At 57.4% G+C, this 24,229-nt stretch overlaps 1 protein-coding gene across 2 annotated transcripts in view; it reads right to left on the reverse strand.

Moving 5' to 3' along the window:
• LOC137362297 (complement factor B-like) overlaps positions 1-24,229 on the reverse strand; it is an 86,509-nt gene that overhangs the window by 49,626 nt on the left and 12,654 nt on the right. For both annotated transcript variants that reach the window (XM_068026701.1, XM_068026700.1), the window contains exons 8-11: positions 23,053-23,181; positions 21,185-21,265; positions 18,590-18,730; positions 16,276-16,403 (exon numbers count right to left, since the gene is read on the reverse strand). In XM_068026701.1, the coding sequence (XP_067882802.1) occupies positions 16,276-16,403; positions 18,590-18,730; positions 21,185-21,265; positions 23,053-23,181 (479 nt within the window). The remainder of the gene's footprint in view (positions 1-16,275; positions 16,404-18,589; positions 18,731-21,184; positions 21,266-23,052; positions 23,182-24,229) is intronic.

Consider the following 24,229-nt stretch of genomic DNA (forward strand, 5'->3'; position numbering starts at 1 on the left):
CACCTGCCCGGACTTTGCAGCCTTGGTGGTGGCGGTAGGGGGCACCTGAGGACCAGAAACAGGAGGCAGCTCCCCTCCAACAGATGGGCCCTGCACCTCAGGGCCCTGTGTTATTTCTGTGGAGGGGTGCCTTCTCCTCTTTTTCGCACTTGGGCGCGGAGACTCAGAGACCTCCATGTCATCAGAGGCCTCCGCCTCCGCACCCTTTTTTCCTTTTTTAGTCACCCTGGGCCTGAGCCCAGCCCTGGGACAGGTGGATTCCATGGGAATGGGCTTTGGGCTGAGCTCAGGCTCGGGTTGAGTCAAAGTGTCCAGGGGACGCGCCTCACGATGTTTCTTTTTTCCCCGCGTCTTCCTTCCGCTCGGACGGACGCTCCCCTCCCCGCCAGAGGCTGTGAAAACCACAGCCTCCGGAACCGACTGAGCGGTGTCTGTTGGATCTGCGGGGGGAGTGGGAGGAGGTGCTGTGGAACCACTCTGGGCCGCCGAGGTGGAGCTGGCGGCCGGGAGGTTGGGGCAGTTCTTCCGAACATGCCCCACCCCCTTGCATACGTGGCACCGCGCCCCGTCCGAGGTCCAAAAGACGCGGTAGGCCGTCCCCTGGAACTCCACATTAAATTGGCCCTCCGTGTCCTCCTCCCGCGCCAGCTGCATAAATAACTGGCGGCGGAAGGAGTAGACATGTTGGAGGCTGTGCTCCCGAAGACCAAGCCGGACTGGGGTGATCCCCGACCTCACCTCCCCCAGATGGTGCAGGTGGGGGAGGAGGAGCTCACTGGGAATGAAGGGTGGGACGTTGGACAACATTATCCGATGCGCAGTGGCTCCCAGAGGGTCCACTGGCAGGAAGGTCCCCCCCACAGTGAGCCCTTTACTCAGGGCCAGGGACACCGCCCGCTCGGTCTTCAAAAAGAACACAGCCTTCCCATACATCTTTGAGGCCGCAACAATGGCCGAGGGGCCGACAACCACGGCCATTGCCTTAACGCAGGCCTCAATAGACATGTTGGGGTGGGGATAGCTCTTCACCCCATGGCTGCATGTCAATAATTTAAAGGGTGACGGGGCCACGTGGGCAGCCACAGAAGCTGCAGCTGCGTAGGTAGTGGAGGGCCCCGCCACCGGTGATGAAGGGCTTGCCATGGGTCCAAGAGCTAAACCCACCCCAAATTGTGGACTTGCACACTAAATAACAGATTCACAGAAAAATTTGAAAAGACAAACAAACAAACAACAGGTTAGTGGAGAGGCTGAGGTAAGAGAGGAGAGGCAAAGGCAGGCTGGAAGGGATGACTTGCTTTCTGGAGGTGGTGCTCACAGTACACTTAAAACAAACAGTCTTTGAAGTTGGTCTTCCGGTCTTCTGGTTGGGGGAGTCGTCTTCACCTGGGTCAGCTGAAGCTGCCCAGGCACTATCTATCCCCTTCCGTCTGTTTAGCTGGGCAGCTTCAGCTGACCCAGGCTTGGCAATTGGGGTGGGGAGGGAGCTTTCCTGTGTGCTTTTGCAGCAGCACAGATTCCTGTTGAATTGGCAGCCCCACCCCTTGTTGTTCCAGCCACTTGTTCCTCCCCCAACAGTCCAAAGTAAATTACTGGTGTTCAGCACCCACCTCCAGACAAAGCCTTGTTTCCACAAAATGTCCCTTTCTTCTCTTTAATGGAGACTGTTGTTGGAGTTTTCCTCTGCTTGTTGGTAGCTGCTCTCCCTTGCTCAGTGCAGCTCCTCTCTCCACCTCTGCAACCTCCAACTGCCACCAGCACTCTCAGCTGCACCTTGTTGAGGCACTCAACACTCAGGCTTCCCAATCAGAGAGCAGCCAATCCCAGTGCTGTACCTGTCCTGGGGAGTGTTTGAAGGGGGACAGTGTCGAGGGAGCTTTACTCTGTATCTAACCCCCGTACTGTACCTGTCCTGGGGAGTGTTTGATGGGGACAGTGTGGAGGGAGCTTTACTCTGTATCTGACCCTCGTACTGTACCTGTCCTGGGGAGTGTTTGATGGGGGACAGTTTAGAGGGAGCTTTACTCTGTATCTAACCCCCCGTACTGTACCTGTCCTGGGAGTGTTTGATGGGGACAGCGTAGAGGGAGCTTTACTCTGTATCTAACCCCCCGTACTGTACCTGTCCTGGGAGTGTTTGATGGGGGACAGTGTAGAGGGAGCTTTACTCTGTATCTAACCCCCCGTTTTTTTTTTTTTTTTTCTTTTTTTTTTTTTCTCTTTTTATATATATTTTTATGTCGAGGGGGCCTTTATTCCTCAGGCCCCCTTTATATACATACTTATATATTTAAAATAACTTTATTAACACCAGATAACTAAACAAAAAACTCAAATTAAAATGCCATTCTCGGCGTCGACGATGCACTCCAGTCCCTGCGGTGCCCACCGGTCGCGGAAGGCCTCAAGCGTACCGGCGGACACCGCATGCTCCTTTTCCAGGGACACCCGGGCGCGAACGTAACCGCGGAAGAGGGGCAGGCAATCGGGGAGGACGGACCCCCCGACGGCCCGCAACCTGGACCTGTGAATTGCCACCTTGGCCAGGCCCAGGAGCAGACCGACGAGGAGATCCTCCTCCCGGCCCGAGCCCCTCCGCACCGGGTGCCCAAAGATCAGGAGCGTGGGACTGAAGTGCAGCCAGAATTTGAGGAGCAGCCCCTTCAGATACTCAAATAGGGGCTGCAACCTCGCACACTCCATATAAATGTGCAACACGGACTCGTCCAGGCCGCAGAAAGTACAGGCAGCCTGGGAGTCCGTGAACCTACTTAAAAGCCTATTGCACGGGACTGCTCTGTGCAGCACCCTCCACCCCAGGTCCCCGATGTAAAGGGGGAAGACTCCCGCGTAGAGAGACCTCCATCGGGGTTTCCCCTCGCCGCCAGATGGCAACGCGGACCGCCAGGGCGTGTCCGGCCGGCTGACGAGGGCGAGGAAGTGGAGAGTGTGCAGGAACAGCCCGTACAGGAAACCCCTCCGCGCCGATTGGAATGGCACGGAGGGCATTTCCGAGAGGCGGCTCGGGTTGTGCGGGACCGGCTCCCGAGGAGGGTTTCGGGGCCTGGGTCCGATGAGCAGTTCCGGCCGAGCGGGGGTCAACTCGGCCGGGATCGCTCCGCACTCCCGAGCCCCCTCGCCACCCGCAGTGAGGGGCGCCCCGGGGGTTTCGGCTACTCCTCCGCCCGCCGGACCGTCCCCGGAGTCGGCCGCCCGGACAGCCGAGGCGCTCTCCTCCGCCGGCGGGGGAGCGCCCTGACTGGAGGCGACCATGTTCCAGACTCGGAAAAGATCCCGGTAAAAGACAGGCAACTCCCTCAGAGAGGCGCGGCTAACGGACTCCACCAGGAGCTGCGTGTCGTCTTGAAGGCAGTGACACTGGCGGAAAAAATACGTCGCCAGCGCACACCATCTGGGAGGACGCTCGACGTACAGGTATCTCTGCAGGGTCCGAAGGCGGAGAGTCGCAGCCTGGGTGCGGACGCACACCAGCGACTGACCGCCCTCCTCGATCGGGAGACTCAGGACCGCGGCAGAGACCCAGTGTTTCCTCTTGCCCCAGAAGAAATCGACGAGTTTCTTCTGGATCTTGGTGGCAAATACAGGGGGCGGGGCCAAAGTGACCAACCGGTACCACAGCATGGAGGCCACCAGTTGGTTTATGACCAACGCTCGGCCCCTGTAGGAAAGCACTCGGAGCAGTCCTGTCCAGCGCCCCAGCCGAGCGGTGACTTTCGCCTCCAACTCCTGCCAGTTTGCCGGCCAGGCTTCCTCAGCGGGGCTAAGGTGGACTCCCAGATAGAGGAGGTGCGTGGTGCTCCACGCAAAAGGTGTCATCTCCTCCGGCAGGGAGTCCACCCGCCACTGACCAACCAGGAGTCCGGAACATTTCTCCCAATTGATCCTCGCGGAGGACGCGGCAGAAAAGGTCTGCTGGCAGTCGCGCATCCTCCGCAAGTCAACGGGATCTGTGATTGCGAGGAGCACGTCGTCGGCGTAAGCCGAGAGGACGACCCGCATGGCCGGCTCGCGCAGAGCCAATCCCGTCAACCTCCTGCGAAGCAGGCACAGGAAGGGCTCCACGCAGATGGTATACAATTGGCCGGACATGGGGCACCCCTGGCGCACTCCTCTCCCAAAGCGAAGGGGCGCCGTCAAGGACCCGTTAACTTTGACTAGACACTCTGCGGCGGCGTATAAAAGTCGGACCCGGGCCACGAAATGCGGCCCGAGTCCGAAAGCGCGCAGAGTCCCGAAAAGGTAATCGTGATCCACCCTGTCGAACGCCTTCTCCTGATCGAGGGAAAGAAAGGCGACCGACTGACCAGTCCTCTGGGAAAGATGGATCAGGTCCCGGACCAGGTGGATGTTGTCCTGGATGGACCGGCCCGGGACTGTGTAGGACTGGTCGGGGTGGATCATGTGGGCCAGCACGGAGCCCAGGCGGGTAGACATAGCCCGGGCAAAGATCTTATAATCCGTGCTGAGGAGGGAGACCGGACGCCAGTTTTTAAGCAGGCGGAGATCGCCCCTCTTCGGCAGCAGGACGATGACCGCCCTGCGCCACGAGAGGGGCATCTCCCCGGTCGCCAGGCTTTCCCCCAGGACCCCCGCGTAATCGTCCCCCAGGACATCCCAGAACGCCCTGAGGAACTCCACGGTCAGCCCATCCAGCCCTGGGGATTTGCCCCTCGAGAGCTGGTGGAGGGCGCCAGTCAGCTCCGCCAACGTGAGCGGAGCCTCCAATCCTTCGGCGCCCTCCGGGCTGACCTGCGGCAGGTCCTCCCACAAAACTCTGCGCGCATCCTCGCTGGACGGATCCGGAGAGAACAACGCACTGTAATAAGTCCGGACCAGGAGGCCCATTCCCTCCGGATCCGTGATGGAGGATCCGTCGTCGGCCAGCAGCTCGACGAGCTGCTTACGGACCCCCCGCCATTTTTCCAGCGAGTAGAAGAAGGGAGAGGCGCGGTCCAAATCTTCCAGGATCTGGATCCGCGACCTCACGTACGCGCCTCGGGACCCTATGAGCTGCAGGTCCCTCAGCGCGCCCTTCTTCTCTTTGTACGCCTGCCACAGAGCCGGGTCCACGACGGCATGACCGAGGCGGGACTCCAAGTCGAGCACCTCCCTCTCAAGGCGCCCGATCTCGGCTTCCCGCCTCTTGGTCGACCCCTTCGCGTACTCCTGACAGAAGACGCGGATGTGAGTCTTGCCCACATCCCACCATAGCCTCAAGGAGGGGAAGCCCCCCTGCTTCCTTCTCCAGTCGGCCCAGAATCGACAGAACGAGTCCCGAAATCGCACGTCCTCCAGCAGCCGGTTGTTAAAGTGCCAGTACGCGGACCCCGCCCGCGTGCGGAGCGGAGTGAACTCCGCCCACACCAGGCGGTGGTCCGAGCACGGCACCAGCCGCATGGAGGCCGCCGAGACACGGGAGACGTACGCCTGCGAAATGTAGAGGCGGTCGATTCGCGACCCCCCTCCTCCAGACCTCCACGTGAAGGCGCTGGAGTCGGGATGGAGATTCCGCCAGACGTCCACCAAGTTAAGGGAGCTGATCAGTCCCCTCAACTTCTCCACCGACGCTTGGCCGCGCTGGGGACCGGAGCGATCCCCCACCTCGAGGGTGCAGTTAAAATCCCCCCCGAGGATGATGCACTCGCCGCTATCGATGGAGCTCAAGAGAGCGGACACTTCTTCAAAGAAGCGCGCTTGCAAAGCGCCGGGCCTGGGCGCGTACACGTTAACAAAGTGGAGCGGCACGCTACCCAGGCGAACGGCGAGGTGGAGCAAGCGGCCCGGCACTAGCTCCTTGACCCCCAAGATCTCCGGCTGAAAAGTCGGGGCCAACAAGATAGCCACCCCACTAGAAATAGGGGTGAGGTGACTCATGTAGACCCCACCCTGCCACTCCAGGAGCCAGGTGGCTTCGTCTCCCGGAACGGTGTGGGTTTCCTGCAGAAAGCTCACCGCGTATCTCCCTTCCCTAAGGACTGAGAGATTGTGAAATCTGCGGTGAGCCCCTCTGCTGCCGTTGATGTTGAGGCTGGCTATGGTTATCTTCATGTCAAAGGTACGTAAAACCCGTCACCAACAGCTCACTGTGAGGAGGGAGTGGAAGTGCACCTGGCCCTCCACTCCCCCAGCAACCCATTGAGGAACACATTAAAACGGCGCCTCTCAACCAGTTTCACGTCCGCGCGCTTGCCCGCTATCTTAAGGGCGGCACGGACGGACTGGATGATCAGCGCCAGATTCGACCAACGGTCGAGGGCCAGCTGAACTTTATTGCGGCAACCTCTGCAAGCCGCGAGGAAATCCCGGAGTTCCGCCGTGGGGATGAGAGGAGATTCGGTGGGAGGCACGAGGGACTCCACCACCTCACTGGCGATGGAATCAAGATCATCCTCCGTGCCCCGCACCGAATCCCCATCCTCCTCCGGGTCGTCACCGCCAGCGGCCGACACATCCACCACACACTGTGGGGCGGACGTCCCGGCCGCGCCAGCTGGTCCCGCCTCCGTCACGATCCCACCCCCAGGATCGATGGCGAAGGAGTCCTCTCTGGGTTCTATTGTGAAACTGGAGCCTGTAGGCACCAGCGGTTCAGGACCCCCCTCCACCTCCATCCCCAGGCCAATGACTGGTCCAGGGGAGACAGAAGTTCCGGACTCCGGGAAACCAGCCGGAGCCGAGACTGGAGGCGGCGAGAGGAGGCCATCTCCCGCTCCGCCAGCACCCACAGGCCCAGCAGATGGGGCAGCATTCTCAGTTATAACTGGGTCGGGTGTCTCCTGGTTGGTGGTGGACTCCGGCTGGGAGGCCCGACCCTCTGGGGCCTCGCCCTCCCCTTCATTCAGGACACCCGACCCAGTAGCAGTGGCAGAATGGGCGGTTTCCCCAGGCTCCCCCACCACAAGCAGGGCCCCACTTACTCCTTCAGGAGGGGCCTCACGTACCGGGGCCATCCCCTCCCCTCCATCCTGAGGAATAGGGAGCACCTGCCCGGACTTTGCAGCCTTGGTGGTGGCGGTAGGGGGCACCTGAGGACCAGAAACAGGAGGCAGCTCCCCTCCAACAGATGGGCCCTGCACCTCAGGGCCCTGTGTTATTTCTGTGGAGGGGTGCCTTCTCCTCTTTTTCGCACTTGGGCGCGGAGACTCAGAGACCTCCATGTCATCAGAGGCCTCCGCCTCCGCACCCTTTTTTCCTTTTTTAGTCACCCTGGGCCTGAGCCCAGCCCTGGGACAGGTGGATTCCATGGGAATGGGCTTTGGGCTGAGCTCAGGCTCGGGTTGAGTCAAAGTGTCCAGGGGACGCGCCTCACGATGTTTCTTTTTTCCCCGCGTCTTCCTTCCGCTCGGACGGACGCTCCCCTCCCCGCCAGAGGCTGTGAAAACCACAGCCTCCGGAACCGACTGAGCGGTGTCTGTTGGATGTGCGGGGGGAGTGGGAGGAGGTGCTGTGGAACCACTCTGGGCCGCCGAGGTGGAGCTGGCGGCCGGGAGGTTGGGGCAGTTCTTCCGAACATGCCCCACCCCCTTGCAGACGTGGCACCGCGCCCCGTCCGAGGTCCAAAAGACGCGGTAGGCCGTCCCCTGGAACTCCACATTAAATTGGCCCTCCGTGTCCTCCTCCCGCGCCAGCTGCATAAATAACTGGCGGCGGAAGGAGTAGACATGTTGGAGGCTGTGCTCCCGAAGACCAAGCCGGACTGGGGTGATCCCCGACCTCACCTCCCCCAGATGGTGCAGGTGGGGGAGGAGGAGCTCACTGGGAATGAAGGGTGGGACGTTGGACAACATTATCCGATGCGCAGTGGCCCCCAGAGGGTCCACTGGCAGGAAGGTCCCCCCCACAGTGAGCCCTTTACTCAGGGCCAGGGACACCGCCCGCTCGGTCTTCAAAAAGAACACAGCCTTCCCATACATTTTTGAGGCCGCAACAATGGCCGAGGGGCCGACAACCACGGCCATTGCCTTAACGCAGGCCTCAATAGACATGTTGGGGTGGGGATAGCTCTTCACCCCATGGCTGCATGTCAATAATTTAAAGGGTGACGGGGCCACGTGGGCAGCCACAGAAGCTGCAGCTGCGTAGGTAGTAGAGGGCCCCGCCACCGGTGATGAAGGGCTTGCCATGGGTCCAAGAGCTAAACCCACCCCAAATTGTGGACTTGCACACTAAATAACAGATTCACAGAAAAATTTGAAAAGACAAACAAACAAACAACAGGTTAGTGGAGAGGCTGAGGTAAGAGAGGAGAGGCAAAGGCAGGCTGGAAGGGATGACTTGCTTTCTGGAGGTGGTGCTCACAGTACACTTAAAACAAACAGTCTTTGAAGTTGGTCTTCCGGTCTTCTGGTTGGGGGAGTCGTCTTCACCTGGGTCAGCTGAAGCTGCCCAGGCACTATCTATCCCCTTCCGTCTGTTTAGCTGGGCAGCTTCAGCTGACCCAGGTTTGGCAATTGGGGTGGGGAGGGAGCTTCCCTGTGTGCTTTTGCAGCAGCACAGACTCCTGTTGAATTGGCAGCCCCACCCCTTGTTGTTCCAGCCACTTGTTCCTCCCCCAACAGTCCAAAGTAAATTACTGGTGTTCAGCACCCACCTCCAGACAAAGCCTTGTTTCCACAAAATGTCCCTTTCTTCTCTTTAATGGAGACTGTTGTTGGAGTTTTCCTCTGCTTGTTGGTAGCTGCTCTCCCTTGCACAGTGCAGCTCCTCTCTCCACCTCTGCAACCTCCAACTGCCACCAGCACTCTCAGCTGAGGCTCGTTGCTGCAATCAGCAGTCAATACTCCAATTAGCCAGCAGCCAACCCCGTTTTTTTTTTTTTTTTTTTTTTTTTTTTTTTTTTTTTTTTTTTTTTTTTTTTTTTTTTTTTTTTTTTTTTTTTTTTTTTTTTTTTTTTTTTTTTTTTTTTTTTTATGTCGAGGGGGCCTTTATTCCTCAGGCCCCCTTTATATACACACTTATATTTTTAAAATAACTTTATTAAAACAGATAAATAAACAAAAAACTCAAATTAAAATGCCATTCTCGGCGTCGACAATGCACTCCAGTCCCTGCGGTGCCCACCGGTCGCGGAAGGCCTCAAGCGTACCGGCGGACACCGCATGCTCCTTTTCCAGGGACACCCGGGCGCGAACGTAACCGCGGAAGAGGGGCAGGCAATCGGGGAGGACGGACCCCCCAACGGCCCGCAACCTGGACCTGTGAATTGCCACCTTGGCCAGGCCCAGGAGCAGACCGACGAGGAGATCCTCCTCCCGGCCCAAGCCCCTCCGCACCGGGTGCCCAAAGATCAGGAGCGTGGGACTGAAGTGCAGCCAGAATTTGAGGAGCAGCCCCTTCAGATACTCAAATAGGGGCTGCAACCTCGCACACTCCGTATAAATGTGGAACACGGACTCGTCCAGGCCGCAGAAAGTACAGGTGGCCTGGGAGTCCGTGAACCTACTTAAAAGCCTATTGCACGGGACTGCTCTGTGCAGCACCCTCCACCCCAGGTCCCCGATATAAAGGGGGAAGACTCCCGCGTAGAGAGACCTCCATCGGGGTTTCCCCTCGCCACCAGATGGCAACGCGGACCGCCAGGGCGTGTCCGGCCGGCTGACGAGGGCGAGGAAGTGGAGAGTGTGCAGGAGCAGCCCGTACAGGAAACCCCTCCGCGCCGATTGGAATGGCACGGAGGGCATTTCCGAGAGGCGGCTCGGGTTGTGCGGGACCGGCTCCCGAGGAGGGTTTCGGGGCCTGGGTCCGATGAGCAGTTCCGGCCGAGCGGGGGTCAGCTCGGCCGGGATCGCTCCGCACTCCCGAGCCCCCTCGCCACCCGCAGTGAGGGGCGTCCCGGGGGTTTCGGCTACTCCTCCGCCCGCCGGACCATCCCCGGAGTCGGCCGCCCGGACAGCCGAGGCGCTCTCCTCCGCCGGCGGGGGAGCGCCCTGACTGGAGGCGACCATGTTCCAGACTCGGAAAAGATCCCGGTAAAAGACAGGCAACTCCCTCAGAGAGGCGCGGCTAACGGACTCCACCGGGAGCTGCGTGTCGTCTTGAAGGCAGTGACACTGGCGGAAAAAATACGTCGCCAGCGCACACCATCTGGGAGGACGCTCGACGTACAGGTATCTCTGCAGGGTCCGAAGGCGGAGAGTCGCAGCCTGGGTGCGGACGCACACCAGCGACTGACCGCCCTCCTCGATCGGGAGACTCAGGACCGCGGCAGAGACCCAGTGTTTCCTCTTGCCCCAGAAGAAATCGACGAGTTTCTTCTGGATCTTGGTGGCAAATACAGGGGGCGGGGCCAAAGTGACCAACCGGTACCACAGCATGGAGGCCACCAGTTGGTTTATGACCAACGCTCGGCCCCTGTAGGAAAGCACTCGGAGCAGTCCTGTCCAGCGCCCCAGCCGAGCGGTGACTTTCGCCTCCAACTCCTGCCAGTTTGCCGGCCAGGCTTCCTCAGCGGGGCTAAGGTGGACTCCCAAATAGAGGAGGTGCGTGGTGCTCCACGCAAAAGGTGTCATCTCCTCCGGCAGGGAGTCCACCCGCCACTGACCAACCAGGAGTCCGGAACATTTCTCCCAATTGATCCTCGCGGAGGACGCGGCAGAAAAGGTCTGCTGGCAGTCGCGCATCCTCCGCAAGTCAACGGGATCTGTGATTGCGAGGAGCACGTCGTCGGCGTAAGCCGAGAGGACGACCCGCATGGCCGGCTCGCGCAGAGCCAATCCCGTCAACCTCCTGCGAAGCAGGCACAGGAAGGGCTCCACGCAGATGGTATACAATTGGCCGGACATGGGGCACCCCTGACGCACTCCTCTCCCAAAGCGAAGGGGCGCCGTCAAGGACCCGTTAACTTTGACTAGACACTCTGCGGCAGCGTATAAAAGTCGGACCCGGGCCACGAAATGCGGCCCGAGTCCGAAAGCGCGCAGAGTCCCGAAAAGGTAATCGTGATCCACCCTGTCGAACGCCTTCTCCTGATCGAGGGAGAGAAAGGCGACCGACTGACCAGTCCTCTGGGAAAGATGGATCAGGTCCCGGACCAGGTGGATGTTGTCCTGGATGGACCGGCCCGGGACCGTGTAGGACTGGTCGGGGTGGATCATGTGGGCCAGCACGGAGCCCAGGCGGGTAGACATAGCCCGGGCAAAGATCTTATAATCCGTGCTGAGGAGGGAGACCGGACGCCAGTTTTTAAGCAGGCGGAGATCGCCCCTCTTCGGCAGCAGGACGATGACCGCCCTGCGCCACGAGAGGGGCATCTCCCCGGTCGCCAGGCTTTCCCCCAGGACCCGCGCGTAATCGTCCCCCAGGACGTCCCAGAACGCCCTGAGGAACTCCACGGTCAACCCATCCAGCCCTGGGGATTTGCCCCTCGAGAGCTGGTGGAGGGCGCCAGTCAGCTCCGCCAACGTGAGCGGAGCCTCCAATCCTTCGGCGCCCTCCGGGCTGACCTGCGGCAGGTCCTCCCACAAAACTCTGCGCGCATCCTCGCTGGACGGATCCGGAGAGAACAACGCACTGTAATACGTCCGGACCAGGAGGCCCATTCCCTCCGGATCCGTGATGGAGGATCCGTCGTCGGCCAGCAGCTCGACGAGCTGCTTACGGACCCCCCGCCATTTTTCCAGCGAGTAGAAGAAGGGTGAGGCGCGGTCCAAATCTTCCAGGATCTGGATCCGCGACCTCACGTACGCGCCTCGGGACCCTATGAGCTGCAGGTTCCTCAGCGCGCCCTTCTTCTCTTTGTACGCCTGCCACAGGGCCGGGTCCGCGACGGCATGACCGAGGCGGGATTCCAAGTCGAGCACCTCCCTCTCAAGGCGCCCGACCTCGGCTTCCCGCCTCTTGGTCGACCCCTTCGCGTACTCCTGACAGAAGACGCGGATGTGAGTCTTGCCCACATCCCACCATAGCCTCAAGGAGGGGAAGCCCCCCTGCTTCCTTCTCCAGTCGGCCCAGAATCGACAGAACGAGTCCCGAAATCGCACGTCCTCCAGCAGCCGGTTGTTAAAGTGCCAGTACGCGGACCCCGCCCGCGTGCGGAGCGGAGTGAACTCCGCCCACACCAGGCGGTGGTCCGAGCACGGCACCAGCCGCATGGAGGCCGCCGAAACGCGGGAGACGTACGCCTGCGAAATGTAGAGGCGGTCGATTCGCGACCCCCCTCCTCCAGACCTCCACGTGAAGGCGCTGGAGTCGGGATGGAGATTCCGCCAGACGTCCACCAAGTTAAGGGAGCTGATCAGTCCCCTCAACTTCTCCACCGACGCTTGGCCGCGCTGGGGACCGGAGCGATCCCCCACCTCGAGGGTGCAGTTAAAATCCCCCCCGAGGATGATGCACTCGCCGCTATCGATGGAGCTCAAGAGAGCGGACACTTCTTCAAAGAAGCGCGCTTGCAAAGCGCCGGGCCTGGGCGCGTACACGTTCACAAAGTGGAGCGGCACGCTACCCAGGCGAACGGCGAGGTGGAGCAAGCGGCCCGGCACTAGCTCCTTGACCCCCAAGATCTCCGGCTGAAAAGTCGGGGCCAACAAGATCGCCACCCCACTAGAAATAGGGGTGAGGTGACTCATGTAGACCCCACCCTGCCACTCCAGGAGCCAGGTGGCTTCGTCTCCCGGAACGGTGTGGGTTTCCTGCAGAAAGCTCACCGCGTATCTCCCTTCCCTAAGGACTGAGAGATTGTGAAATCTGCGGTGAGCCCCTCTGCTGCCGTTGATGTTGAGGCTGGCTATGGTTATCTTCATGTCAAAGGTACTTAAAACCCGTCACCAACAGCTCACTGTGAGGAGGGAGTGGAAGTGCACCTGGCCCTCCACTCCCCCAGCAACCCATTGAGGAACACATTAAAACGGCGCCTCTCAACCAGTTTCACGTCCGCGCGCTTGCCCGCTATCTTAAGGGCGGCACGGACGGACTGGATGATCAGCGCCAGATTCGACCAACGGTCGAGGGCCAGCTGAACTTTATTGCGGCAACCTCTGCAAGCCGCGAGGAAATCCCGGAGTTCCGCCGTGGGGATGAGAGGAGATTCGGTGGGAGGCACGAGGGACTCCACCACCTCACTGGCGATGGAATCAAGATCATCCTCCGTGCCCCGCACCGAATCCCCATCCTCCTCCGGGTCGTCACCGCCAGCGGCCAACACATCCACCACACACTGTGGGGCGGACGCCCCGGCCGCGCCAGCTGGTCCCGCCTCCGTCACGATCCCACCCCCAGGATCGATGGCGGAGGAGTCCTCTCTGGGTTCTATTGTGAAACTGGAGCCTGTAGGCACCAGCGGTTCAGGACCCCCCTCCACCTCCATCCCCAGGCCAATGACTGGTCCAGGGGAGACAGAAGATCCGGACTCCGGGAAACCAGCCGGAGCCGAGACCGGAGGCGGCGAGAGGAGGCCATCTCCCGCTCCGCCAGCACCCACAGGCCCAGCAGATGGGGCAGCATTCTCAGTTATAACTGGGTCGGGTGTCTCCTGGTTGGTGGTGGACTCCGGCTGGGAGGCCCGACCCTCTGGGGCCTCGCCCTCCCCTTCATTCAGGACACCCGACCCAGTAGCAGTGGCGGAATGGGCGGTTTCCCCAGGCTCCCCCACCACAAGCAGGGCCCCACTTACTCCTTCAGGAGGGGCCTCACGTACCGGGGCCATCCCCTCCCCTCCATCCTGAGGAATAGGGAGCACCTGCCCGGACTTTGCAGCCTTGGTGGTGGCGGTAGGGGGCACCTGAGGACCAGAAACAGGAGGCAGCTCCCCTCCAACAGATGGGCCCTGCACCTCAGGGCCCTGTGTTATTTCTGTGGAGGGGTGCCTTCTCCTCTTTTTCGCACTTGGGCGCGGAGACTCAGAGACCTCCATGTCATCAGAGGCCTCCGCCTCCGCACCCTTTTTTCCTTTTTTAGTCACCCTGGGCCTGAGCCCAGCCCTGGGACAGGTGGATTCCATGGGAATGGGCTTTGGGCTGAGCTCAGGCTCGGGTTGAGTCAAAGTGTCCAGGGGACGCGCCTCACGATGTTTCTTTTTTCCCCGCGTCTTCCTTCCGCTCGGACGGACGCTCCCCTCCCCGCCAGAGGCTGTGAAAACCACAGCCTCCGGAACCGACTGAGCGGTGTCTGTTGGATGTGCGGGGGGAGTGGGAGGAGGTGCTGTGGAACCACTCTGGGCCGCCGAGGTGGAGCTGGCGGCCGGGAGGTTGGGGCAGTTCTTACGAACATGCCCCACCCCCTTGCAGACGTGGCACCGCGCCCCATCCGAGGTCCAAAAGACGCGGTAGGCCGTCCCCTGGAACTCCACATTAAATTGGCCCTCCGTGTCCTCCTCCCGCGCCAGCTGCATAAATAACTGGCGGCGGAAGGAGTAGACATGTTGGAGGCTGTGCTCCCGAAGACCAAGCCGGACTGGGGTGATCCCCGACCTCACCTCCCCCAGATGGTGCAGGTGGGGGAGGAGGAGCTCACTGGGAATGAAGGGTGGGACGTTGGACAACATTATCCGATGCGCAGTGGCCCCCAGAGGGTCCACTGGCAGGAAGGTCCCCCCCACAGTGAGCCCTTTACTCAGGGCCAGGGACACCGCCCGCTCGGTCTTCAAAAAGAACACAGCCTTCCCATACATCTTTGAGGCCGCAACAATGGCCGAGGGGCCGACAACCACGGCCATTGCCTTAACGCAGGCCTCAATAGACATGTTGGGGTGGGGATAGCTCTTCACCCCATGGCTGCATGTCAATAATTGAAAGGGTGACGGGGCCACGTGGGCAGCCACAGAAGCTGCAGCTGCGTAGGTATGAGAAGGCCCCGCCACCGGTGATGATGGGCTTGCCATGGCTCAAGAGCCAAACCCACCCCCAAATTGCAGGTAAGCAAACAAACAAACAAAGAAACTAACTAGGAGGTTTGGGGAGAGGCTGAGGGTACACAGGAAATGGGAAAGACAGGCTGCAAGCGATGACTTTGCTTTTTTTTTCCCCTTAAAGGGTGGTACTCAGAGCACTGTAAACACTTCTGGTCTTCCGGTCTTCTGGTTGTGGGAGGGGTCTTCACCTGGGTCAGCCGAAAGCTGCCCAGGCTCTCGTTCGATCCTGATGTCTCTATTAGCCAGGCAGCTTCAGCTGACTCAGGCTGGGCAAATGGGGTGGGGAGGGAGCTTCCCTGCAACTTTAATGCAACTGCACAGCTCCCTACAGAATTGTATAGCCCCCACCCCTTGTTCTTCTGGCCTCTTTCACCTCCCACAACAGTCCAAATGAAATGAAAGCTTGGTACTCGACACCCACCTCGAAATACAGCCTTTTTCAAAGTCTTTCCTCCTCTGCAGCAAAAGTTGTTGAAAAGTTTTTGCAGTTCTTGCAGTTCCCTCCTCAGCACTCCTTCTCCAGCAGCACCTCCAGCAACTGACTGCAGCACTGTCAGCTGCACCTCGTTGATGCACTCAGCACTCAGTATTCCCAATCACAAAGGAGCCAACCCCGTGCTGTACCTGTCCTGGGAGTGTTTGATGGGGGACAGTGTAGAGGGAGCTTTACTCTGTATCTAACCCCCCGTACTGTACCTGTTCTGGGGAGTGTTTGATGGGACAGTGGAGAGGGAGCTTTACTCTGTATCTAACCCCCCATACTGTACCTGTCCTGGGAGTGTTTGATGGGGGACAGTGTAGAGGGAGCTTTACTCTGTATCTAACCCCCCGTACTGTACCTGTCCTGGGAGTGTTTGATGGGGACAGTGTAGAGGGAGCTTTACTCTGTATCTAACCCCCCGTACTGTACCTGTCCTGGGAGTGTTTGATGGGGGACAGTGCAGAGGGAGCTTTACTCTGTATCTAACCCCCCGTACTGTACCTGTCCTGGGGAGTGTTTGATGGGGACAGTGCAGAGGGAGCTTTACTCTGTATCTAACCCCCTGTACTGTACCTGTCCTGGGAGTGTTTGATGGGGGACAGTGTAGAGGGAGCTTTACTCTGTATCTAACCCCCGAACTGGACCTGTCCTGGGAGTGTTCGATTGGGACAGTGTAGAGGGAGCTTTACTCTGTATCTAACCCACGTACTGTACCTGTCCTGGGAGTGTTTGATGGGGGACAGTGTGGAGGGAGCTTTACTCTGTATCTAACCCCCGAACTGGACCTGCCCTGGGAGTGTTTGATTGGGACAGTGGATGTATTTTTGTATCAATGTGCTTTCTTCACAATGACACAATGTGAGAGAGGTGGTGAAGACAAACTTACTTTTTATGGAAGACAATGTTTGCTCTTGACTTATGGTTTTACCTTCATGTTGGCCTGAACCCGCACTTGCCAAGGCCATTGCTTCTCCTCGGCCTTCTCTCCCCCAAACACTCTGCCGAAATTCCTCCTTCTCCGACTACGACCCCTGAAACCGCATCCCGTGACGTCACCTGCGATAGCAAACACTCGAGTCTTACAATGTCCACCGTGCTCTTCTGAATGACTTCACAGGAAACCTCCAAAGGGGTGCATGGAGGTTAGTGCGAGGGGATATCAAGGCCCAAGTGAAAAGATGGTCCATTGGGATTGTGTACAGTGGGAGTGAACGGTCAGGGGTTTGGGTCCATTGGGATTGTGTACAGTGGGAGTGAACGGGAAGGGCTTTGGGTCCATTGGGATTGTGTAAAATGGGAATGAATGGGAAGGGGTTTGGATCCATTGGGATTGTGTACGGTGGGAGTGAACGGGAAGGGCTTTGGGTCCATTGGGATTGTGTACAATGGGAGTGAACGGGAAGTGGTTTGGGTCCATTGGGATTGTGTACGGTGGGAGTGAACGGGAAGGGGTTTGGGTCCATTGGGATTGTGTAAAATGGGAATGAATGGGAAGGGGTTTGGATCCATTGGGATTGTGTACAGTGGGAGTGAACGGTCAGGGGTTTGGGTCCATTGGGATTGTGTAAAATGGGAATGAATGGGAAGGGGTTTGGATCCATTGGGATTGTGTACAGTGGGAGTGAACGGTCAGGGGTTTGGGTCCATTGGGATTGTGTAAAATGGGAATGAATGGGAATGGGTTTGGATCCATTGGGATTGTGTACAGTGGGAATGAACGGGAAGGGGTTTGGGTCCATTGGGATTGTGTAAAATGGGAATGAATGGGAAGGGGTTTGGATCCATTGGGATTGTGTACGGTGGGAATGAACGGGAAGGGGTTTGGGTCCATTGGGATTGTGTAAAATGGGAATGAACGGGAAGGGGTTTGGATCCATTGGGATTGTGTACAATGGGAGTGAACGGGAAGGGCTTTGGGTCCATTGGGATTGTGTACAGTGGGAGTGAACGGGAAGGGGTTTGGGTCCATTGGGATTGTGTACAGTGGGAGTGAACGGGAAGGGGTTTGGGTCCATTGGGATTGTGTACAGTGGGAGTGAACGGGAAGGGGTTCGGGTCCATTGGGATTGTGTACAGCGGGAGTGAACGGGAAGGGGTTGGGGTCCGTTGGGATTGTGTACAGTGGGAGTGAACGGGAAGGGGTTTGGGGTCCATTGGGATTGTGTACAGTGGGAGTGAACGGGAAGGGGTTTGGGGTCCATTGGGATTGTGTACAGTGGGAGTGAACGGGAAGGGGTTCGGGTCCATTGGGATTGTGTACAGCGGGAGTGAACGGGAAGGGGTTGGGGTCCATTGGGATTGTGTACAGCGGGAGTGAACGGGAAGGGGTTGGGGTCCGTTGGGATTGTGTACAATGAGAGCGATCGGGAAGGGGCTCGGGTTCATTGGGATTGTGTACGGTGGGAATGAACGGGAAGGGGTTTGGGTCCATTGGGATTGTGTACAGTGGGAGTGAACGGGAAGGGGTTTGGGTCCATTGGGATTGTGTACAGTGGGAGTGAACGGGAAGGGGTTCGGGTCCATTGGGATTGTGTACTGTGGGAGTGAACGGGAAGGGGTTTGGGTCCAGTGGTATTGTGTACAGCGGGAGTGAACGGGAAGGGGTTTGGGTCCATTGGGATTGTGTACAGTGGGAGTGAACGGGAAGGGGTTTGGGGTCCAGTGGTATTGTGTACAGCGGGAGTGAACGGGAAGGGGTTCGTGTCCATTGGGATTGTGTACAGCGGGAGTGAACGGGAAGGAGTTGGGGTCCGTTGGGATTGTGTACAGCGGGAGTGAACGGGAAGGGGTTCGGGTCCATTGGGATTGTGTACAGCGGGAGTGAACGGGAAGGGGTTGGGGTCCGTTGGGATTGTGTACAGTGGGAGTGAACGGGAAGGGGTTCGGGTCCATTGGGATTGTGTACAGCGGGAGTGAACAGGAAGGGCTTTGGGTCCATTGGGATTGTGTACAGTGGGAGTGAACGGGAAGGGGTTCGGGTCCATTGGGATTGTGTACAGCGGGAGTGAACGGGAAGGGGTTGGGGTCCGTTGGGATTGTGTACAATGAGAGCGATCGGGAAGGGGTTCGGGTTCATTGGGATTGTGTACGGTGGGAATGAACGGGAAGGGGTTTGGGGTCTATTGCGATTGTGTACGGTGGGAGTGAATGGTGTTCGTAATGCCTTGTGTTGATTCTCAGGTTGATCAGCAGTGACGTGCATCACCGTGTTGTTACCGGCCCAGACCGAGACCTGCACTCACCCAGTGGTTTTTGGATGATCTTGGTTAAGTCTTCCAATTGGTCGTAACTGGTAAAATAATAGGAATGTTGTTGCTCGTTCTTGGTTGTGAGTTTTTCGAGATCCTCCTTGCTTGCATCCCCAATCCCAATCGTGAAGATATCTGCAGGGGAAAAGACAGAGCTTGCGAGAACAACAGCATTCGCATCAAAGAAACAGGCCATCCTGCCCTTCAGCTCCAGCAGTGTCATCATCCCCTTTTCGCCCCTCAACCCAAAGCAAATGGTTTCTTTATTTACCACCTGAAATACATCCTTCCCTTTCTGACATGAGAATGCCAACCCACATCCCTTTTCCTCCTTCCTTCCCTATCTTTTCTAAACATTTTGTATCTTTGAATATTAAGCGCCCAGTCCTCACCATTTTTAAGCCGGGTTCCTGTTGTTGCCACAACACCGTACTCCCACACGGATATTTGTGCTTGTACCTCACCAACCTTGCTCACCACACTTTGCGTGTTTACACGCGTGCGTTGTAAACCTGTCTTTGTGCCCCTCGTAGACTTTCTTAGACTGCTCCTATCGAATCTGGAACTACTTCCGTCTCTAATACCATCCAACACTCTCAGTCCTTTATGCACCTCATTCCTCTTTTCTCCTTCGATAAGCTGGTGCCCACCCCCCCTGCCAATTCAGTTTTAAACCTCACCAACCACACTCGTCAATCTCCCCTCAGGGACATCAGGAGGTTTTTTTTTTTGAGGATGTAACTGGCAGGGTAGATAAGGGGGAAGCAGTAGATGTAGTATATTTAGATTTCCAAAAGGCGTTCGATAAGGTGCCACACAAAAGGTTAATATGCAAGATAAGGGCTCAGGCTGTTGAGGGTGATTGGTTAACCGACAGGAAGCAGAGAATGGGGATAAACGGGGCATTTGTACGTTGACAGGCTATAACCAGTGGAGATCGCAAGGATCAGTGCTGGGGCCTCAGCTATTTACAATCTATATTAATGACTGAGACGGAGAGACCGAGAGTAACGTATCTACGTTTAGTGACGACACAAAGTGAGGTGGGAATGTAAGCTGTGAGGAGGACACAGAGAGGCTGCAAAGAGATATAGACAGGTTAGGTGAGTGGGCAAGAAGGTGGCAGATGGAGTAGAATGCGAGAGTTTGGTGAGACCACATCTAGAGTACAGGGCGCAGTTTTGGTCTCCATATCTTAGCAGGTTGTTCAACCTTGCCCGTCTAAGAACGAAGTCCAAAGTACGGAAAGTCCTCATCAGGGAACTCCTCTTTGCTGACGATGCTGCTTTAACATCTCACACTGAAGAGTGCCTGCAGAGTCTCATCGACAGGTTTGCGGCTGCCTGCAATGAATTTGGCCTCAAGAAAACGAACATCATGGGGCAGGACGTCAGAAATGCTCCATCCATCAATATCGGCGACCACGCTCTGGAAGTGGTTCAAGAGTTCACCTACCTAGGCTCAACTATCACCAGTAACCTGTCTCTAGATGCAGAAATCAACAAGCGCATGGGAAAGGCTTCCACTGCTATGTCCAGACTGGCCAAGAGAGTGTGGGAAAATGGCGCACTGACACGGAACACAAAAGACGGAGTGTATCAGGCCTGTGTCCTCAGTACCTTGCTCTGTGGCAGCGAGGCCTGGACAACGTATGCCAGCCAAGAGCGACATCTCAATTCATTCCATCTTCGCTGCCTCCGGAGAATCCTTGGCATCAGGTGGCAGGACCGTATCTCCAACACTGAAGTCCTCGAGGCGGCCAACATCCCCAGCTTGTAGACACTACTGAGTCAGCGGCACTTGAGATGGCTTGGCCATGTGAGCCGCATGGAAGATGGCAGGATCCCCAAGGACACATTGTACAGCGAGCTCGCCACTGGTATCAGACCCACCGGCCGTCCACGTCTCCGCTATAAAGACGTCTGCAAACGCGACATGAAATCCTGTGACATTGATCACAAGTCGTGGGAGTCAGTTGCCAGCGTTCGCTAGAGCTGGCGGGCATCGAAAAAGACAGGGCTAAAATGTGGCGAGTCGAAGAGACTTAGTAGTTGGCAGGAAAAAAGACAGAGGCGCAAGGGGAGAGCCAACTGTGTAACAGCCCCGACAAACAAATTTCTCTGCAGCACCTGTGGAAGAGTCTGTCACTCCAGAATTGGCCTTTATAGCCACTCCAGGCGCTGCTTCACAAACCACTGACCACCTCCAGGCGCGTATCCATTGTCTCTCGAGATAAGGAGGCCCAAAAGAAAAAAAAGATCTAAGCAAGGATATAGTTGTATTGGAGGTGGTGCAGTGAAGGTTGACTAGATTGGTTCCGATGATGAGAGGCTGAGTAAATTGGGTCAATTCACTGGAATTTCGAAGAATGAGAGGTGATCTCATTGAAACATACAAGATCGTGAGAGGCTGTTTCCCCCCTCGCTCCCCACTCCCCCCCCCGCCCCCAACCCCGGCTGGGGAATCTAGAACACGTCCTCCACATCCCTTCGAAGTGATGCCCTGTAAACAAAGTTCCTGGTCATTAATATATACGAAAACACGGAGGGGTCCCAATCCCAGCTCTGGGGAGAAGTGAAAGTTATATACCGAGATTCTGATCAGGTTCTGAGACACACTCCTTGATCTTCTCTACCACCTGGGTTGGGTCAGGACCTGCATTGTGTCGACCTGCAAAGAATATCGTTGAAATATCAGTCGGGGAGCTTCAAACATTGCAGAGCATACCAGAGCGGGAGACAAATTAACTGGGTCACACGGATGAAGGCAGAGACAAAGTGATTATGTTCAACAGGAAGGAACTTTGCCACCATGGGTTAGATCCAGAGTAAGGCTCCCTCTACACTGTCCCCATCAAACACTCCCAGGACAGGTACAGTACGGGGGTTAGATACAGAGTAAAGCTCCCTCTACACTGTCCCCATCAAACACTCCCAGGACAGGTACAGTACGGGGGTTAGATACAGAGTAAAGCTCCCTCTACACTGTCCCCCATCAAACACTCCCAGGACAGGTACAGTACGGGGGTTAGATACAGAGTAAAGCTCCCTCTACACTGTCCCCCATCAAACACTCCCAGGACAGGTACAGTACGGGGGTCAGATACAGAGCAAAGCTCCCTCTACACTGTCCCCCATCAAACACTCCCAGGACAGGTACAGTACGGGGGTCAGATACAGAGCAAAGCTCCCTCTACACTGTCCCCCATCAAACACTCCCAGGACAGGTACAGTACGGGGGTCAGATACAGAGCAAAGCTCCCTCTACACTGTCCCCATCAAACACTCCCCAGGACAGGTACAGTACGGGGGGTTAGATACAGAGCAAAGCTCCCTCTACACTGTCCCCATCAAACACTCCCCAGGACAGGTACAGTACGGGGGGTTAGATACAGAGCAAAGCTCCCTCTACACTGTCCCCATCAAACACTCCCCAGGACAGGTACAGTACGGGGGGTTAGATACAGAGCAAAGCTCCCTCTACACTGTCCCCATCAAACACTCCCCAGGACAGGTACAGTACGGGGGTCAGATACAGAGCAAAGCTCCCTCTACACTGTCCCCCATCAAACACTCCCAGGACAGTTACAATAATAGATTAGTAAAGAATTAAATTTACCCTCAGTACTGACCCTCCGACAGTGCGGCACTCCCTCAGTACTGTCCCTCCGACAGCGCGACGCTCCCTCAGTCCTGACCCTCCGACAGTGCGGCACTCCCTCAGTACTGTCCCTCCGACAGTGTGGCTATCCCTCAGTACTGACCCTCCGACAGTGCGGCACTCCCTCAGTACTGTCCCTCCGACAGCGCGACGCTCCCTCAGTCCTGACCCTCCGACAGTGCGGCACTCCCTCAGTACTGTCCCTCCGACAGTGTGGCTATCCCTCAGTACTGACCCTCCGACAGTGCGGCACTCCCTCAGTACTGTCCCTCCGACAGCGCGACGCTCCCTCAGTCCTGACCCTCTGACAGTGCGGCACTCCCTCAGTACTGTCCCTCCGACTGTGTGGCTATCCCTCAGTACTGACCCTCCGACAGTGCGGCACTCCCTCAGTACTGTCCCTCCGACTGTGTGGTGCTCCCTCAGTACTGACTCTCCGACAGTGTGGCGCTCCCTCAGTACTGTCCCTCCGACAGTGTGGCTATCCCTCAGTACTGACCCTACGACAGTGCGGCACTCCCTCAGTACTTTCCCTCCGACTGTGTGGTGCTCCCTCAATACTGACCCTCCGACAGTGCTGCACTCCCTCAGTACTGACCCTCCGACAGTGCGGCACTCCCTCAGTACTGACCCTCCGACAGTGCGGCACTCCCTCAGTACTGACCCTCCGACATCGCGGCGCTCCCTCAGTACTGAAACCCGGACTGCTAGCCAGTTATTTAAGAACAATCTCTTTCTGAAAGAAGCTGTTATTTGTGTATAGCGGGGGAAGTGAGAGTGATTCAGGCTGTATTTACCGTCTGTGATCAGGAGAATGATCTGTCGAGGAACTTTCTTGCTCTTTGCAGTTTGGACGGTCTGATTAACAAATTCTAAAACCTGCATCAGAGCTCCCCCAATGTTGGTTCCCATCTCCTTCGGAAAATCTGTGGGAAGGTAAATCAATGTTTTTTAGCGTGTGCAGGCGAGTGAGAGAGTGTCAGGGATCGCCGAGCAAGAGTGAGAGGCAGTGATAGAAGAGAGGTGGAGACACAATGAGACACAGAGACATTGAGAGAAGCAGAGAGAGAGAGACAGACAGAGAGAGACAGACAGAGGGAGGGACACAGAGAGAGAGACAGAGAGAGTGGGACAGAGAGAGAGGGACAGAGAGAGAGGGAGACAGAGAGAGGGAGACAGAGAGAGAGGGAGACAGAGAGAGAGGGAGACAGAGAGAGTGGGACAGAGAGAGAGGGAGACAGAGAGAGGGAGACAGAGAGAGGGAGGGACACAGAGAGAGAGACAGAGAGAGAGGGAGACAGAGAGAGAGGGACAGAGAGAGTGGGACAGAGAGAGAGGGAGACAGAGAGAGGGAGACAGAGAGGGAGACAGAGAGGGAGACAGAGAGAGTGGGACAGAGAGAGAGTGGGACAGAGAGAGAGGGAGACAGAGAGAGGGAGACAGAGAGAGGGAGACAGAGAGAGGGAGACAGAGAGGGAGGGACAGAGAGAGAGGGAGACAGAGAGAGGGAGACAGAGAGAGAGGGAGACAGAGAGAGAGGGAGACAGAGAGAGAGGGAGACAGAGAGAGGGAGACAGAGAGAGGGAGGGACAGAGAGAGAGGGAGACAGAGAGAGGGAGACAAAGAGAGAGGGACAGAGAGAGAGGGACAGAGAGAGGGAGACAGAGAGAGAGGGACAGAGAGAGTGGGACAGAGAGAGTGGGACAGAGAGAGAGGGAGACAGAGAGAGGGAGACAGAGAGAGGGAGACAGAGAGAGGGAGACAGAGAGGGAGGGACAGAGAGAGGGAGACAGAGAGAGAGGGACAGAGAGAGTGGGACAGAGAGAGAGGGAGACAGAGAGAGGGAGACAGAGAGAGGGAGACAGAGAGAGGGAGACAGAGAGAGGGAGACAGAGTGAGAGGGACAGAGAGAGAGGGACAGAGAGAGGGAGACAGAAAAAGAGAGGCAGATAGAGATGGAAAGAGGGAGGGGAT

Source organism: Heterodontus francisci, unplaced genomic scaffold (assembly GCF_036365525.1).
Source record: "Heterodontus francisci isolate sHetFra1 unplaced genomic scaffold, sHetFra1.hap1 HAP1_SCAFFOLD_570, whole genome shotgun sequence".
NCBI classification, from domain to species: Eukaryota; Metazoa; Chordata; class Chondrichthyes; order Heterodontiformes; family Heterodontidae; genus Heterodontus; species Heterodontus francisci.